General features: G+C 38.2%; 1 protein-coding gene across 13 annotated transcripts in view; it reads left to right on the plus strand.

Moving 5' to 3' along the window:
• Nucleotides 1–20006, plus strand: part of CCDC30 (coiled-coil domain containing 30) — a 132805-nt gene that overhangs the window by 33430 nt on the left and 79369 nt on the right. For all 13 annotated transcript variants that reach the window (XM_045035645.1, XM_045035643.1, XM_019836799.3 and 10 more), the window contains 2 exons: nt 3179–3294; nt 5866–5964. In XM_045035645.1, the coding sequence (XP_044891580.1) occupies nt 3179–3294; nt 5866–5964 (215 nt within the window). The remainder of the gene's footprint in view (nt 1–3178; nt 3295–5865; nt 5965–20006) is intronic.

Genomic DNA, 20006 nt, shown 5'->3' on the forward strand with positions numbered 1-20006 from the left:
CCCTGTGTAGCAACATGGATGGAACTGGAGAGTGTGATGCTAAGTGAAATAAGCCATACAGAGAAAGACAGATACCATATGTTTTCACTCTTATGTGGATCCTGAGAAACTTGACAGAAACCCATGGGGGAGGGGAAGGAAAAAAAAAAAAAGAGGTTAGAGTGGGAGAGAGCCAAAGCATAAGAGACTCTTAAAAACTGAGAACAAACTGAGGGTTGATGGGGGGTGGGAGGGAGGGGAGAGTGGGTGATGGGTATTGAGGAGGGCACCTTTTGGGATGAGCACTGGGTGTTGTATGGAAACCAATTTGGCAATAAATTTCATATATTGAAAAAAAAATCTTCCTAATGAAGAAAACTGAGTTCAGATATCTTCACTAGTGAATTCTAAAAAACTTTTAAAGAATAAATAATACCAATTTTACATAAATTCTTACAGAAAATTGAAGAAGACAGAATACTTTCCATATGGGCAGCATTACCCTGATAACAAAAACCAGGCAGAAATATCACAGTATCCCTGATGACTACAGAAGAACTTGTGAAAGTATGGAGAGTAAGAAGTAACTTTGGGAGTAGTTGTGTTTCTCCACAATGAATTGGCCAAATAAGTGGCTGTGCATCTATTCATAAGAATGACATAGATGTATGTGCATGATGCAAATAGATGTCCGTGATATGTTATCAGGTGAAAAAAGCAAGTTGTACAGTACTATATGCGGGACAGTGTTATTTTGGCTTTTATTTGGGGGGCCTGGGTGTATGTGTGTGTGTGCCCACAGGACTTTGATGAAGTGGTACACATTAATGTGGGGCAGTAGAGTCGTGAAGACACCGGAATAACTTTGCGTAAGTTGTAAATACCTGCTGCACTGAGTGTTTCAACTGTCTACCACCTACCCCACTATCCCAGCTCCTTCCAGCCCCTGTCTTCCCAGCCGCTAAAGGAATAATACTTGGCAGTTCTCTAGAATTTTCCTCCTGAGCTCATTCTTACAGGTGAAGGTCCATGCTTTAAGAGTTGTTAAATATTTTTAATAAAACCCTTGTCTGTATGTTAGAATGTGTATATAGAATCTTTTGAAGAGTATTTACTAAGTATTAATATTATTTTGGGTGAGGGTGGTGAATAAGGGTTAGATGAGAATATTCAGTTTGAACATAACATTGTTTGTTTGTTTGTTTGTTTGTTTGTTTAACTAAAAGCCTATATTCCATTTGTGATCAGTGAAAACAATATTGCATTTAAAACAAGCCATAATTCAACTGCATTTTTAAGATTTATGAAAACTAAAACTCTGGTAACCTCCAGTGTGGACAAATGGGGAGTGTCATTGTACATAATGTAACTTTGTACAATCTTTTTGAAAATTTGTTTTGGCAGTATCTATTACATTTCCTAAATGCACATATCAGCTGATCCAGTGGTCCAATTTCTGGGGATTTGTTTTTTGGAAGTAATGTCATAAGTACCTAAAGATTGATGAAAAAGGATAATGATTTTAGAATCGTTTATGAGAGCAAGTCATTGGCAACACACCTGAATCTTCATCAGTAGGGCAAATGAACGCACTGGGCAGAATAAAATGAGAGGATGCGTTGAGACCAGTAGATTAGTAAGTGATGTATGAATAAAATGGACTAAAGTAAAGAGGAATACATTACTGATATGACACAGCTGCATACCCAAAATATATATTGAGTGAAAGAAGCCTCACACACACAAAATATGTATATTAAGAATCCATTTGTATGAAAACCAAGAACGACTAAAACTAATTTAAAAGTAGTTCCAAATGAGAAATGGCAAATGACTTTGTAAGGACAGTCCTGTAAAGACATCCATGACACAAAACAACAACAACAACAACAAAACCCATACATCGATATGGTAAAGTTGCAGACAGATTGTGTAGCATCATTTAAATCTTTGAAAAATTGCACAAGCCAAAAAACAAATGTCTCTGTCTCTGTATATATGCACCCACCCACTGACACATATACAAGGTGGGATTGTGAATGATTTTTTTTTCTTTTTGGTGTGTATTCAGCACTTTTCAAATCAAAAAAATTACATGCTAAGAGGGGGAAAGGAAAAGGAAGCAAGGGGGGGGAAAAAGGAAGAAAGGAAAAATACAAGGAATAATTAATACAAAACAGGTGATAAAGAGGGAAAACAAAGGAGACTCTTTTTTAAGTTTATTTATTTGTGTGTGTGTGTGTGTGAGAGAGAGAGAGAGAGAGAGAGAGAGGAAGCACAAGCCAAGGGAGGGGCAGAAAGGGAAAGAGAGAGAGAATCCCAAGCAGGCTCCATACCACCAGCACAGAGCCAGAGCCCTATGTGGAGCTCAAACTCACAGACTGTGAGATCATGACCTGAGCCGAAATCAAGAGTCAGAGGTTTAACCAACTGTGCCACCCAGGTGTCCCAACAAAGGAGACTTTTAAGCAGAAGAAGAAAAATAAGAGAAATATATGTGGAAATGGCTAAAAAGAATCAGCTACAAATTCAGGAGAGTTTCCCATAGCAAGTTTGCAATAATAAGGAAACTGATGAGCCCTGGAAAGAGCAGGTCTTAGAGTGGACTACCATTTTTTGGGCTGTGTTGCAGGCAGAAAGATGGTTTTGATACATTAACTTGATTTAGCTTAGAAAATCTGTCCATTCACTGCTTGTGGCTCACCATTTGTTGTCTGTGGGGCCCTACTGTTGCTGAATAGAAGTGTCTAGGAGTGTATGTGGTATGTGTGAGAGATAGGACCACAAGCAAGTAGGAAGATAATTTTCTCTGCTGCTGAACTTCTAGGAGGTAGGCTCCACTGCTTTAAAAGTACATCTCCTCCAAGAGCCTCTAGTGCCAAAAACCCTATCCTCAAAATATCCAGCTCTGGGGCGCCTGGGTGGCTCATTTGGTCAAGCGTCCGACTTCGGCTCAGGTCATGATCTCACGGTCCGTGCGTTCGAGCCCCACGTCGGGCTCTGTGCTGACAGCTCAGAGCCTGGAGCCTGCTTCAGATTCTGTGTCTCCCTCTCTCTCTGCCCCTCCCCTGTTCACACTCTGTCTCTCTCTGTCTCAAAAATAAATAAACATTAAAAAAAAAAAGTTTAAAATATCCAGCTCATTAGTCTGGTGTGAGAAACAAACAAAAAAAAAACTGTGTTCTTTTCTCTGTTTTAGATTCAATTGACCTACAGAAAGCAAAGGAACATAATCAGAGACTGGATGAAGAAATTTTGGCTTTAAGAAATCGGGTTCGATCACTTGACTCAGAAAAAAAAGTGCTTGGAGAAGTAGTAAGTTGTTGAATGTCATTTGTTCTTAGAATTTATTTAAATGTGTATAAAATAACAATCAGCAGCTAGAGCAACATAGATATGTATTACCTATATATATAATTGTGTGTGTGTATATATATATATATATATATATATATATATATATATATAGTCATTAATGAGGACTGATACTGGCGGCTGTAGCATCCCAGATAGATGCCATACTGTGACTTAGATGACCTATCAGTATTTATATTTTATACATTTTAGCTGCCTGTGCTAAACAGTAATGTTACTGCTCTTATATCAGTTTAGGACCTTTTTAATAAGGGATTTAGATATCAGTTTACACTTAATTTAGCAAATAGAAATTATTATTCTATTATATTGGATAAATTTGAGTTGTGCCGCATTGTTGAATTATTTCTTTTTAGTAATGTATTGATTTTTTTAATTTTTAGTTTTTTTAATGTTTATTTATTTTTGAGAGAGACAGAGACAGAGCGCGAGTGGGGGAGGGGCAGAGAGAGAGGGAGACACAGAATCTGAAACAGGGTCCAGGCTCTGAGCTGTCAGCACAGAGCCCAATGAAGGGCTCAAACTCACCAACTGTGAGATCATGACCTGAGCTGAAGTTGGATGCTCAACCTACTGAGCCACCCAGGCACCCCTGTATTTATTGATTTTTAATATGGACTTCTAAGTTCTGGATATATGTCTCTTCAACTTTAGTTTATATTCATTTTACAGTCATATCTCTAGTGTCTCACACAACAGCCCACATAAACTAATTGCTCAAGTAATTTTGTTGCAAGAATGAATAAATACCCAAGAGGATGGCTGTTATCAAAACAACAGAAAAAAAAATGTTGACAGTAATATGGAGAAATTGGAGCCCTTGTGCATTGTTATTGAGAATGAAAAATAGTATTGCAGTGACTATAGAAAACAGCATGGTACTTTCTTTAAAAAGTAAATGTAGGGGCGCCTGGGTGGCTCAGTTGGTTGAGCAGCCGACTTCGGCTCAGGTCATGATCTCGCGGTCCGTGAGTTCGAGCCCCGCGTCGGGCTCTGTGCTGACAGCTCAGAGCCTGGAGCCTGTTTCAGATTCTGTGTCTCCCTCTCTCTGACCCTCCCCCGTTCATGCTCTGTCTCTCTCTGTCTCAAAAATAAATAAATGTTATAAAAAAATTAAAAAAAAAAGTAAATGTAGAATTACCATATGATTGAGCAATTCTGCTTTTGAGTATATACCCAAAGAATTGAAAGCAGGGACTTGAACAGATTTGCACACTCATGTCACAGCAGTGTTATCCACAACATCCAAAAGGTTGAAGCAATGCAAGTGTCCCTTGATGGATGAATAGATAAACAAAATGTGGCACATACATTTGGAATATATAGATAAACAAAATGGAATATTACTCAGCCTGAAGGGCATTCTGACCTGTGCTACAACAGGGATGAAACTTGAAGACATTATGTTAATTAAAATGTTAGTCACAAAAGGACAAATAGTGTATGATTCCCTTTATATGAGGTACCTAGAGTAGCAAAATCACAGAGACAGAAAATAGAATGGTAGTTGCCAGGGGCTGGGGGGAAAGAGAGGGACAGAATAGGGAGTTCTTATCTAATGGGTAAAGAGTTTCAGTTTTGGAAAATGAAAAGAATTGTGGAGACTGATGATGGTGATGGTTACATAATAGTGTGAATGTACTTAATAGTACTGAACTGTGTGCTTAAAAATGGTCAAATGCTTAAACGTGGTAGGGACGCCCATGTGGCTCAGTTGGTTGAGCGTCCAACTCGATTTCGGCTCAGGTCGTGATCTCACTGTTCATGGGATTGAGCCCCAAATCAGGCACTATGCTGACAGTGTGGAGCCTGCTTGGGATTCTCTCTCTCCTTCTCTCTCTGCCCCTCTCCCATTCATGCTGTCTCATGCTCTCTCTCTCAAAATAAATAAATAAATAAATAAAACTTTTTTAAAAAGGTCAACATGGTAAATTTTGTGTTACGTATGTTTTATCATAATTTTTAAATGTAATCATAAGCATGAATAAACAATGACTGTTCAAGTTGTCTTAGTCTTTGTAAATTTATATATTTAATACTGGCATATACTTATATGTTTAATACATGCATGTACATATATACACCTGCATGATAAAATTCAAGAAGGGTACATCCCACACAGTGTTGTTTCTGGAAAGGGAAAAGGGATTGTGGCATAAGGTTATGATAGGATAATATCATTTTTTTTAAGTTTATTCATTTTGAGATGGAGCGTGTGAGTGGGGGAAGGGCAGAGAGAATGGGAGACAGAGAACCCCAAGCAGGCTCTGCACTGTCAGTACAGAGCCCGACTCAGGGCTCGAGCTCAAGAACCATGAGATCATGACCTGAGCCAAGATCAAGAGTCGGAAGCTTAACCCACTGAGCCACTTTTTACTCTATCAACCTATGTGTGTTAGTTGAATTTTTTTCGTGAAGAATGTATTCATGTATTACTAGTACCTTTTAATAGCAAAGCAAACCCCCTCCCCAACCCCATACTCTCATATTTAAAATACTTTTGTATTTAAGGTTGAAAGGCTCAAAGGAAAGATTCATGAATCTCAAGAGAATAAGCAACTTGGAAACCACTCCCCTGGGAAAACTGTGGGTGCTGAACAGAGAGAACAGGTATTTGAAAGTCTATTCTTTCTGGTTTCATATTTTGAAGTGAGTCCCATTTTTGCAGAGTATACCAGAGCGATTGGTGCTGATCATTTATTACTCTCCTCTTATTGCCTCTTTTTCTATTGCTCAGCCAATTAGAGTGGAGGAAGAAATTGGGGTTCAGAGGATGTGTTTCTGTTCACTTCTTCCCCACAGGGAAAATGTATGTGAAGAATGTGATGGATTATTTCTTTTAAAGAAAAGAGGAAAGGAATCTTACAAAGAGACAACCAATTTGAGCATTTTTAATCATCACAATGAAGTTGATTTATAGAATCAACCAATGGTGGGAGAGGGGGTAGTTGGAGCCACACTTAAAGTAATAAACCAGGGTAGAGAACGAGAACGGCCTAGACACCATGTACAGTGTCTAGTCTTTTCAGTGTGATCAGCATCTGAAGCGGTGGACAAAGTGATCGACTTTAGGGCTGGAATGAAGCAGGAGCCAGTATGTGTTAGATAGGGCTGTTTCAGACACTCAGGGCAAGGAGCTAGACTGCTTTGGGGGGCTTTCCTCTTATATACTTAAGATGAGTGACATCCCTTGTTGCTGAGGGGTCTCATTCATGAGAGCTGTTTTTATTGTAGCTCCCTGGGCCCTATAGCCCAGACCTCTTAGGTATCATGGAAACTACAGCTACAGAATTTCTTGGCTTTGACCCAAGGAGTTAGTGTCCTTTCTTGTCTTCCAAAACCCTTTTCCATATAAGCAGTACATTTTTGTAGGAAAGAAAGGAAGAAAAGCAGGGAATGAGGAGTGGAGGAAAGAAAAGAAGGAATTTACAATCAAGACTGCAGTAACTTTTACCAAAATCATTCCCCAAACACTCAGTAGGGCTCTAGTTACAAGCAAGTTGATTATTAATAACTATTTTGATTAGTTTCTTACTTATCCTTCCAGTATGTCTTTATGCAAATGTAAGAAATTTGAATATTTACTCAGATTTCCTCCCTTCCTGATTTCTTTTTCTTTTTACTTCTGTATCATACAAAAGAGAGATCCTTCTGTATCATACAAAAAAAGTCTTCCTCATTCTTTTTTCTTTTTAATTTTTTTTTTTAACATTTATTTATTTTTGAAAGACAGAGACAGTGCATGAACAGGGGAGGGGGAGAGAGAGAGAGGGAGACACAGAATCCAAAGCAGCCTCCAGGATCTGAGCTGTTTGTTAGCACAGAGCCCAGCATGGGGCTTGAACTCACGAATTGCAAGACCATGACCTGAGCTGAAGTCAGACGCTCAACCAACTGAGCCACCCAGGCGCCCCAAGTTTTCCTCATTCTTTAGAGCAGTGTAGCTTTCTATTGTGTGGATGTACTACATTTAACCAGTCTCCTCTGATGAACACGGGTTGTTTCTAGTCTTTTGCACATGTATGCAGGTGTTTCTGTAGGATAGAGTCACAGAAATGGGATTATGGGATTAGAGATTAGATACATCTGTAATTTGGGTAGATATTGCCCGATATCCCTCAGAGAGAATTATCCCATTTTCCTCTCCTTCAGCAATGCATGTGAAAACCACTTGGTAAAAAATTCACCAACTGAATATATTGTCAAAATTTTGTGTTTTTACTAAATGAGAGCTGAGAATGGGTATCCAAATGTAGTTTTCATGTTTATTTATCTATTTACAGTAAGACTGAGCATTTTTCATATGTTTAAAAGTTATTTGTATTTGTTTTATAAAATAGCTTGATTGAAATACCTAATACAATACAGACATACATATTTTAAGAGTTGAGTTCAATGAGATTTGACAGGTGCATACACCTGTATAACCGCAACCGACCACTGCAATCAAGAAAGAAAACACATTCATTAGCCTAACATATTCATTAGCTCCCTCCCCCTTTGCCATCACACCGCTCCCTGCCCTGTCCCCACTCCACCACTTTCTGTTATAATACGTTTTCTAGAATTTCTAATAAATAGAATCATCTGGTATATACTCTTTTGTGTTTGGCTTCTTTCACTTGAAATGATGCTTTTGAGATTTATCCATGTTGCTGCCTGTGTCGAGTTCATGTTTTATATTGCTGAGTAATATCTCTGTATGCGGATATACCATAAACTATTTGTCTACCCACTGGTTGATAGAACATTCAGATTATTTTCAGGTTTTGACTGTTATAAAATAAAGCTGTCACTAGTATCCTCATACCAGGTGTTTTTTTTTTTTTTCATCTTGGATAAATACCTAGTAGTGGAATTATCAAGTCATAGAGTCAGTGCATGTTTAACTGTATGAAAAACTGCCAGACTGCTTTCCAAAGTAGTAGTACTAGTTTACATTCCCATTGACGATGGTATGGAAGTTTCAGTTGCTTCCTCATCTTCAACAACATTGTTATTGTCAGTCTTGTGAATTCTAGACATTCTAGTGGACACGTAATGGTATCTCACGGTGCTTTTAATTTGACTTTTGAGAGTATCTAATGAGTATGTTTTGATGTGTTTATTGGCCATTAGTGTATGTTCTTTTATGAAACCTCTGTTCAAATATTTTGCTCGTTTTTAATTCAGTTATTTATATTAAGTTGTAGGAATTCTTTCTATTTTTTGGATAACTGTCCTTCATTAGATAGATGTATTTTCAATATTTTCTCTCAGTCTGTGGCTTGTCTTTTCGTCTTTTAAAACAGTGTTTTATGAAGAGTAGTTGTTTTAAAATTTTGATGGATCCCAATTCATCAAAGTTTTCTTTTATAATTTTATGATAGGACATAAAAGCCATCTAAGAACCAAGGACACAAAATATTTCTCCTCTCTTTTCTTCTAAAGGTTGTATAGTTTGAGCTTCTACATTTAGATTTATGAACCATCAGAGATCATTTTTGTATATAGTGTGATGTAAGGGTTGAGGTTCATTTATTTCCAAATGTATATCCAATTATTCCAGAACCATTTATTGGAAAGAGAGTTATTTCTTTATCGAATTACTTTGGCTCCTTTAGCAAAAATTAGTTATACAGCTCAGTTTCTGGACTCTATTCTGTTCCATTAATCTACGTTTATTCTTAAATAATGCCATGCTGTTGTTTTATTGTAAGTCTTAAAATCAGAAAGAAAACCTTTCCAACTCTGTTTTTCTTTTTTTAAAATTGTTTGGACTGTTCTAGGTCCTTTGCATTCCCATATATATTTTATTTTTTAAAGTGTATTTATTTATTTTTGAGAGAGAGAGAGAGAGCAAACATGAGCAGGAGAGGGGCAGAGAGAGGGGGAGAGAGAGAATCCTAAGCAGGCTCTGCACTGTAGCAGGCTCTGCGCTGACGGTGCAGAGCCCAACACACGGCTCAAACTCACAAACCATGAGGTCATGACTTGAGCTGAAACCAAGAGTAGGAAACTTAACTGACTGAGCCACCCAGGTACTCCCCTATATACATTTTAGAATGAGCTTGTCAGTTTTGACAAAAATGCCATGTAGGATTTTGAATTTTTTTTTTTAACGTTTATTTATTTTTGAGACAGAGAGAGACAAAGCATGAATGGGGAGGGTCAGAGAGAGGGAGACACAGAATCTGAAACAGGCTCCAGGCTCTGAGCTGTCAGCACAGAGCCCGACGTGGGGCTCGAACTCACGGACCGCGAGATCATGACCTGAGCTGAAGTCGGCCGCTTAACCAACTGAGCCACCCAGGCGCCCCTGGATTTTGATTGGAATGGCATTGAATGTTCAGATCAATTGAGGAAGAATTTATATTTTAACAATATTGGGTCCACCAATGTGTTAACATGGTCTATATTTTTCCATTTATTTGGGTCTTTAATTTGTCTCAGCAATGTTTTGTAGTTTTTAGCACACAGTTCTTACCTATGTAGAATTACATTTATTCTTTAAAAAAAAAATGGGAGTATAATTTACATTGCCATAAAATTCACCCTTTTAAAGTGTACAGTGCAGTGAATTTTAGTATACTCACAAAGTTATGCAATTATCACTACTGTCTAATTTCAGAACATTTTTATCTCCCCAAAAGAAACCCCATATCCATTAGTAGTCATTCTCCATTCCCTTAGCCCCCAGCCTCTTGGCAACTTCTAATTTACTTTTTGTCTCTAAGAATTTGCCTATCCGGTACATTTCATGCAAATGGAATCATAAAATATGTGGTCTTCTGCATATGGCTTCTTTCACTTTAGCATAATATTTTCAAGACTCAAGCCTATCATAGCATAGGTAAGTGTTTTATCTCTTTTTTGTGGCTAAATAATATTTCATTGCATGGATTATACCACGTTTTGTTTTTCCATTCGTCAATTGAGGGGCATTTGGTAGTTCCCACTTTGTGGATATTTTGAATAATGCAAACTTTTTGTGTGGACATGTTTTCATTTCTTTTGGGTATGTACCTAGGAGTGAAATTGCTGGGTCAAATGTTAACTCTCTGTTTACCCTTTTGAAGAAATGCCAGGCTGTTTTCCAAAGCAGTTGTTCCATATAATATTCCCATCAGCAGTGTATAAGAATTCCAATTTCCCCACATCTTCACCAATATTTGTTATAGTCTTATCTTTTTTATTATAGCTATCCTAGTGGGTGTGAAGTAGGATCTTAATGTAATTTTGATTTGTGTTTCCTGTGTAATCTTGAGCATCTCTTCTTATGCTTATTGGCCATTTGTATATCTTCTTTAGAAAATGTCTATTCATGGGGTGACTGAGTGGCTCAGTCTTTTAAGCATCCAACTCTTCACTTCAGCTCAGGTCATGATCTCATGCTTTGTGGGACGTGCCCATGTTGGGCTCTGTGCTGACAGGGTGGAGCCTGCTTGGGATTCTCTCTCTCCCTCATTCTCTGCCTCTCCCCTGCTCACGTGTGTGTGCACTCACGCGCACTCACGCATGCACACATGCGAGCAAGCGAGCTCTCTCTCAAGATAAATAAATAAAGGGGTGCCTGGGTGGCTCAGTCGGTTGAGCATCCGACTTTGGCTCAGGTCATGATCTCGCTGCTCGTGGGTTCGAGCCCTGCATTGGGTCCTGTGCTGACAGCTCAGAGCCTGGAGCCTGTTTCAGATTCTGTGTCTCCCTCTCGCTCTGCCCCTTCCCTGCTCATGCTCTGTCTCTCTCTCTGTCTCTCAAAAATGAATAAACATTAAAAAAATTTTTTTAAAGATAAATAAGCATTAAAAAAAGAAAATGCCTATTCATATTCTTTGCCAGTTTTAATGGAGTTGTCTTTTTATTGCAAGAGCTCTTTATATACTCTATTTATTAATCCCTGTCATGGACTGAATTGTGCCTCCATTGAAATATGTTGAAGTCCTAACCCCTAGTACCTGTGAACACGACCTCATTTGGATACAGGGTCTTTGCAAATGCAGTGAAGTTAAGATGAGGTCATTAGGATGGGCCCTAATCCAATATGACCGGCGTACCTGTGAGAAGAGGAAATGCTATGTGAAGACAGAGACACACAGGGAGTGCCATGTGATGACAGATGGAGAGATTGGAGGGATGCAGGTACAAGCCAAGACATGCCAAGGATTGACAGCCACCACCAGAAGCTAGAAGAGGCAAGGAAAGATTCTACCCAGAGTCTCAAAGGGAACATTGCTTTGGTAATAGCTTGACTTCAGAGTTCCAGCCTCCAGAGTGATGAGGAATAAATTTCTGTCGTTTTAAGCTACCCAGTTTGTGGTACTTTGTTATGGCAGCCCGCAGAAACTCGTTGACATTTTGGTACCAAAAAGTGAGGTACCTTCTATAACAAATAGCTAAAACAGTAGAAGTGGCTTTGTACTTGTATTACATGTGGAAGCTGGAGTAATGTTGGGGTGCTAGATAGAAAAAGCTTAAATTGCCTTGAAGGGATTGTTGGTATAAATACAGACTTAAAGGTGATTCCGGTGAGAGTTCATGAAGAAGTGAGACTATAGGGAAAGCTTCTGTCTCTCGGAGAATACGTAGATTGCCATGATCGGAATGTTGCTTAGAAACATGAACTTTGAAGCTGCTTCTGGTGAGGCCTCAGAGAGCAGTGAGGAACATGCCCTATTTGACTCTGAAGAAGAGATGATCCTTGTTATAAAGTAGCAGAGAACGTGGTTGAATTATGTTTTACCACTGAGTGGAAAGTAGAACCTGGAAGTGATAAACTTGGATATTTAACTGTGGTGATTTCTGAACAAAATGTATAAGGTGTGGCCTGTTTTGACCGTGATGCTTATGGTAAAATATGAGAGGAAAGAGATAAATTGAATGAACTTCAATAAAAAAGAACAACACTCGATGTTATAAATCCTATAATATATTGTTAATTATTTTTGCTTAAGCCTTTTAAGGGGAAACTTTTAAGGGGAAAACAAAAGCATTTCATATTTAACCACATACTGACCACTTCTAGAGTTCACCATTGCTTTGCATAGATCCAAATTTCTACCTGGTACCATACTTCTTTAGCCTAAAAACCATGATTCAACATTTCTCCTGGTATAGATCTACTAGTGATCAACTTTTTGTTTTTTTTTTTTTTCTTTTTGTCTGCAAAAGTCTTTGTTCTACTTTTGTTTTTCAAAAATGTTTGTTATTGTGATAAAATACACATAACTATTTTTAAGTGTACAGTTCAGTGATAGTAAGCACATTCACAATGTGTTTTGTTTTTTTTTCCAACGTTTATTTATTTTTGGGACAGAGAGAGACAGAGCATGAACGGGGGAGGGGCAGAGAGAGAGGGAGACACAGAATCGGAAACAGGCTCCAGGCTCTGAGCCATCAGCCCAGAGCCTGACGCGGGGCTCGAACTCACGGACCGCGAGATCGTGACCTGGCTGAAGTCGGACGCTTAACCGACTGCGCCACCCAGGCGCCCCAACACATTCACAATGTTGTGCAGCTATTACTAACATCTACTTCCAGAACTCCCTTCATCTTGCAAACCTGAAACTGTGTATTCGTTAACCAATAATTCCCTCTTCTGCCCTTCCTCCCAGCCGCTGGTAACCGCCATTCTACTTTCTGTCTCTATGATTTGGACTACTCTAGGTACCTCACTAAGGGGAATCATATTCACTATTTGTCCTTTGGTGACTCACATTTCAATTAGCATGATATCTTCCAAGTTTCATCCCTGTTGTACCACATGTCAGAATGCCCTACCTATTTCAGGCTGAAATTCCATTGTATTGCCACATTTTGTGTATCTATTCATCCATCAAGGGACACTTGGGCTGCTTCAACCTTTTGGCTGTTGTGGATAGCACTGCTATGAACACAAGTGTGCAAATATCCATTCAAGTCCCTGCTTTCAATTCTTTTGGGTATATACCTAGATGTGGAATTGCTGGATTATAGTAACTGGCTTTCATTTTGTTGAAGAACCATCATACCGTTTTCCACAGTGACAACACCATTTTACTTTCTCACTAACAGTTTCACAAGGGTTCCAATTTCTCTATATCATCATCAACAACACCTATTTTCTGTGGTTTTGGTGGTAGCTATCCTAATGAGTACAGGGTAGTTTCTCATTGTGGTTTGAGTTGCATTTACCTAATAATTAATGATGTTAAACATCTTTTCATGTGTTTATTGATCAATCATATGTCATCATTGGAGAAATATCTATTCAAGTCCGTTGCGTATTTTAAAATCAGGTTGTTGTTATGTTGTTGAGTTTTGGGAGCTCTTTATATATTCTGCTTATATCAATCCCTTATCAGCTATATAATTGCAAATATTTTTCCTTTCCATAGGTTTCATTTCATCTGTGTTGATGCACAAAAAATTCTAAATTTCATGGTCAGTTTGTCTATTTTTTCTTTTATTGCCTGTGCCTTTGATGTCACATCCAAGAAATCATTGCCAAATTTAATGTTATAAAGCTTTTTGCATATTTTCTTCTATGAGCTTTATAGTTTTACATCTTATATTTAAATCTTTGATTCATTTTTAATTTTTATATATGCTGTTAGGATACAACTTCATTCTTTTTGTAAGTGGATGTCCAATTTTTTCAGCATCATTTGTTGAAAAGACTGGTCTTTTCCCATTGAATGGTCTTGGCACATTTGTCAAAAATCATTTGACCATATCAGGACACCTGGGTGGCTCAGTCAGTTGAGCGACTGACTTCAGCTCAGGTCATGATCTCACAGTCTGAGTTCGAGCCCCACATCGGGCTCTATGCTGACAGCTCAGGGTCTGGAGCCTGCTTCAGATTCTGTGTCTCCCTCTCTCTCTGCCCCTCCCCTGCTCATGCTCTATCTGTCTCTCTCTCTGTCAAAACTAAATAAACATAAAAAAAAATCATTTGACCATATACATGCAGGTTTATTTTGGGGCTCTGTATTCTATTCCATTGGCCTATATGTCTGTATTTATGCCTGTACCACACTGTTTTGACTACTCTGGCTTTGTACTAAATTTTTTTTTTTTAATTTTTTTTTTCAACATTTATTTATTTTTGGGACAGAGAGAGACAGAGCTTGAACGGGGGAGGGTCAGAGAGAGAGAGGGAGACACAGAATCAGAAACAGGCTCCAGGCTCCGAGCCATCAGCCCAGAGCCTGACGCGGGGCTCGAACTCACGGAGCGCGAGATCGTGACCTGGCTGAAGTCGGACGCTTAACCGACTGCGCCACCCAGGCACCCCTGTACTAAATTTTTAAGACGTGTTTATTTTGAGTGAGAGAGAGAGAGAGTGCATGCTCATGCGCATGTGAGCGGGGGAGGGGCAGAGAGCTAGAGCGAGAGTGAGAGAGAGAGAGAATCCCAAGCAGGCTCCATGCTGTCAGCACAGAGCTCCAGCACAGAGCATCATGGGGCTCAGTCCCACAAACTGTGAGATCATGACCTGAACAGAAATCAAGAGTTGGACCCTTAACTGACTGAGCCACCCAGGCACCCTGCATATTTTAAAATCAGGAAGTATAAGTCCTGAAGCTTTGTTCTTCTTTTTCAAGATAGTTTTAGCTGTTCAGCATCCCTTGAAATTCCATATGAATTTTAAGATGGGTTTTTCTATTTCTGCAAAAAAAAAAAATGTCATTGGGATTCTGATAGAGACTGCATTGAATCTTCAGATTGCTTTAGATAGTATTGACATCTTAATAATATTAAGTCTTCCAATCCATGAACATGGAATGTGTTTCCATTACTTTCTCTTCTTTAATTTTTTTTCAGCAATGATTTCTAGTTTTTATTGTACAAGTCTTTCACCTCCTTGGCTAAATTAATTCCTAACTATTTTTTTTGATGCTACTATAAATAGAAGTGTTTTTGTAATTTCCTTTTCAGATTGCTCATTGTTACCATGTAGAAGTGTGACTGAGTTTTGTGTGTTGACTATGTGTCTTGCTACTTGGCTAAATTCATTTATTAAGTCTAACTGTGGAATCTTTAAGGTTTCCTACATATAAGATTATATCATCTGCAAACAGAGATAATTTTGCTTCTTCTTCTCCAGTTTGGACGTCTTTTATTTATTTTTTTCTTGCTTAATTGCTCTGGCTAGAATTTCCAATACTATGTTGAATAGAAATGGTGAAAGTTTGTTCCTGATCTTACTGGGAAAGCTTTCAGTCTTTGACCATTGAATATGATGTTCACCGTGGGTCTCTTCTAAATCTTTATTATGTTGAGATAGTTTTCTTCTTTTCCTAGTTTATTTTGTGGTTTGTTGTTGTCATTGTTGTTGTTGTTTTAAGTAGGATCCATGCCAAGCATGGAGCCCAATGCAGGGCTTGAAATCACAACCCTGAGATCAAGACCTAACTGAAAATCAAGAGTCAGACACTTAACCAACTGAGGCATCCAGGCGCCCCTCTTTAATGTTTTTTTAATCATGAAACGGTGTTGAATCCTGTCAAATGCTTTTTCTGCACCAATTAGATGATCATGTCAATGTTCCCTCATACTTTTAATGTGGTGTATCACAATTATTAATTTCTGTATATTGAACCATACTTACATTTCAGGAATAGATCTCACTTGGTTATGGTGTATATCCCTTCTAACATGATGTTAAATTCATTTTGATAATATTTTTTGAGGATTTTTACATCAATTCTCATAAAGGATATTGGTCTGTAGTTTTTTCTTCCTTATAGTATCTTTGTCTGGCTTTCATGGCAGGGTAAGCTGACCTCACAGGGTGAGTTAGAAAGTGTTTCTTCCCTTTCAAGTTTTGGGAAAAGTTTGAGAAGGCTTGGTGTTAGTTCTTTTTTTAATGTTTGGTAGCATTTACCAGTGAGGCCATCAGGCCTGAGACCTTTCTCTGTACTGGAGATTTTTGATTACTGACTCAGTATCCTTACTCATTATAGGTCTATTCAAATTTTCTGTTTCTTTATGATTCAGTCTTTGTTGGTTTTGTGTTTCTAGGAATTTGTCCATTTCGTGTATGTTGTCTAATTTATTGTGTACAATTGTTCAGAGTACTCTTTTTTTAAATGTTTTTATTTATTTTTGAGAGAGAGAGAGAGAGAGAGAGAGAGAGCGCGCGCGCGCACAAATGGGGGAGGGGCAGAGAGAGAGAGGGAGAAACAGAATCTGAAGCAGGCTCCAGGCTCCAAGCTGTCAGCACAGAGCCCGATGCAGGGCTCGAACTCATGAACTGCAAGATCATGACCTGAGCTGAAGCTGGAAGCTCAACCAACTGAGCCATCCAGGTGCTCCTGTTCAGAGTACTCTTATAATTTTTTTTTTAATTTCTGTAGAATCAGTAGTAATATACTCATTTTCAACTCTTACTTTAGTAATTTGAGTCTTTTTTTTTTCTTAGTCTAGGTGAAGGTTTGTCAATTTTGTTCATCGTTTCAAATAACCAATTTTTGGTTTCACTGATTTTATATATTGATTTTCTATTCTTTATTTTATCTGTGCTCTAACCTTTATTATTTCTTCCTACTATGTTTGGATTTAATTTGTTGTTCTTTTCATACTTTCTTAAATTATAAAGTTAGGTTGTTGATTTCAAATCTTTCTTGTTCTTTAATGTGAGCATTTATTGCTATAAATTTCCCCCTTTTATTACTTCTCATAAGTTTTGCTATGTTGTACTTTCATTTTCATTCATCTCTGGGTATTTCCTAATCTCGCTTGTGATATCTTCTTTGATCCATTGGTTGTTTAAAAGTAAGTTGTTTAATTTCTACAAATATGTGAATTTTCCAGGGGCGCCTGGGTGGCGCAGTCTGTTAAGCGTCCGACTTCAGCCAGGTCATGATCTCGCGGTCCGTGAGTTCGAGACCCGCGTCGGGCTCTGGGCTGATGGCTCGGAGCCTGGAGCCTGTTTCCGATTCTGTGTCTCCCTCTCTCTCTGCCCCTCCCCCGTTCATGCTCTGTCTCTCTCTGTCCCAAAAATAAATAAATGTTGAAAAAAAAAATATGTGAATTTTCCAGTTTTCCTTCTGTTCTTAATTTCTGTCTCCATCCTACTGTGATCAGAGAAGATACTTTGTATTACCATATTACCAATCTGTCTTTTAAAATCTGTTAAGATTTAGTCTGTGGCCTAAAATATGGTCTGTCCTGGAGAATGACCTGTGTGCATTTGAGAAGGATGAGTGCTTTGTTGTCATTGAGTAGAGTGTCCTGTATGTCTGTTAAATATTACTGCTTTATTGTGTTGTTCAAGTCCTGTTTCCTTACTTATTTTATATCTGGCTGTTCTATCCATTATTGAAAGTAGGATATTGAGGGGTACCTGGATGACTCAGTCGTTAAGCATCTGACTTCAGCTCAGGTCATGATCTCATAGTTTGTGAGTTCGAGTCCCACATCGGGTGAGCTTGAGCCCCGCTTCGAGTAAAAACATGAACCCCAGGTGAGCCCTGCTTCTCTCTCTCTCTCTCTCTCTCTCTCTCTCTCTCTCTCTCTCTGCCCCTTGATAACTTGCACCCTCTCTCTCAATCAAAAAGAAAAAAAAAGAAAAAGAAAGAAAGAAAGAAAGAAAGAAAGAAAGAAAGAAAGAAAGAAAGAAAGAAAAAGGTATTGAAGTCTCCAATTCTTGTTGTAGAAATGTCTCCATCTTCTTTCAGTTTGGCCAATTTTTGCCTTATATATTTTGGTTGGTGATTAGGTACTATTATATCTTTTTGCTGTATTGAATGTTTTATTAATATGTAATGTCCTTCTTTGTCTCTTGTAATTTTTTTTGATGTAAAGTCTATTTTGTCTGATATTAGTTTAACTAGCCCTGCCATCTTTTGTTACTGTTTGCATGAAAAACTTTTTTTATCCTTTATCTTGCAACCTGTTTGCATCTATGAATCTGAAGTGAATCTTGTGTGGACAGTATATAGTTGGATCATGTTTTGTTTTTATTCATGATACCAATGTCTGTCTTTTGATTGTAGAGATAATTACCTTAAATTTAAAGTAATTATTACAGTAGGACTTTTGTCATTTTGCCATGTTTCTATGTGCATTATAGCTCTGTCCCCCTCATTTCCTGCATTATTGTCTCTCTTGTGTATAGTTGATTTTTTGGTAATAAAACATTTTAATTCCTTTTCATTTCCTTTTGAGTATACTCTATAACTATTTTCTTTGTGGTTACCATAGAGATTACATTTAACATGCTAAAGTTATAACACTCTAATTTGACTTTATGCCAGCTTAACTGTAATAGTATGCAAAAATTCTACTCATTTACAGCTCTGCTCTCAGTAACTGACATCCCAAAATTACATTTTTATATATTGTGTGTCCAAAAACATGAACTAATAATTGCTTTTTTAAATGTATTAGTTTCTTAAATTACATAGAAACCAAATTATGGAATTAGAATGAAAGTTACAATAATACTAGCTTTTAGGCTAATAATTTTAAACAATATATTCATCTCTTAAATCATGTGGAAAAAAAGTTGAGTTTTAAACCATTGTTACTATAATACTAGCTTTTATAATTGCCCATGTATTTACCTTTACTGAGATGTTTATCTCTTCATATGGCTTTGAGTTACTGTCTGGTATCTTTTCATTTCAACCTGCAGGACTCCCTTTAGGATTTCTCACAGGGAAGGTCTAGTAGTAACAAACTCCCTCAGCTTTTATTTATCTGTGAATGTCTTAATTTCATTCTCACTCTTGAAAGGACAGTTTTGTTGGATATAGAACTCTTGGCTGACAGGTTTTTCCTTTTAGCATTTTGAATATATCAGCCCACAGCCTTCTGGCCTCCAAAGTTTCTGATGAGAAATCTGCTCAATAATTGAGGATTATTGAGGATCTTATTGAGGATCTCCTGTAAGTGACAAGTCACTTCTCTCTTGCTTCAGTTGAGATTATCTCTTTGTCTTTGCCTTTCAATAGTTTAATTATAATGTGTCTTGGTGTGGGTCTCCTTGATTTCATCTTTCTTCCAGTTCATTGAGCTTCTTGGATGCTTATATTCATGTCTTTAAACAAATGGTCATTTTCTTTTGTCTTTGATGGTGACCATGACTGTGGCCCATTCCTGTTCTGTCACCCATATATCCACTGAAAGGAGACTGATCTGGGAAGCAGGCACCAAGACAAACCTAGAATTACAGGAGAGTTATTGGGGGTGGTACCTGAGAAGGATCAGGGAAGGGCAGACATGGGCTAGCAAAGCCTTTAGATCGTGATTCAGGTCTGATATCTGTTAAAGAAGAGGGAGATGGAAGGAAGATTGGAAGGAAGAACCTCAGCCTGTGGTGTAGCTCTGAGAAGTCTCATTCAGACCAACAGGGCTTTGGCTCTGTGATAACCTGTGACGAAATTCCACATTAACCAGAAATGGCCAGGCCTTAATATCCCTGACCATGCTCAGTTGTTCACTGGAGGATGCCTGGGAAGTGTGCGCCAAGTTCTCTCCTGAAGAGAGAGATACCTACCAGGGGTACAGTTCCATGTGGCCCTCTGTATCACAGAATCCTTTTTTTTTTTTTTTTATGTTTATTTTGAGAGAGAGAGAAAGATCGCTGGTGGGGGGGTGGGGGTGGGGCGGTAGAGAGAGAGGGAGACACAGAATCCGAAGCAGGCTCCAGGCTTCGAGCTGTCAGCACAGAGCCCAATGCAGGGTTC

The sequence above is a fragment of the Felis catus genome, chromosome C1 (genome assembly GCF_018350175.1).
Source record: "Felis catus isolate Fca126 chromosome C1, F.catus_Fca126_mat1.0, whole genome shotgun sequence".
Classification (NCBI taxonomy): Eukaryota; Metazoa; Chordata; class Mammalia; order Carnivora; family Felidae; genus Felis; species Felis catus.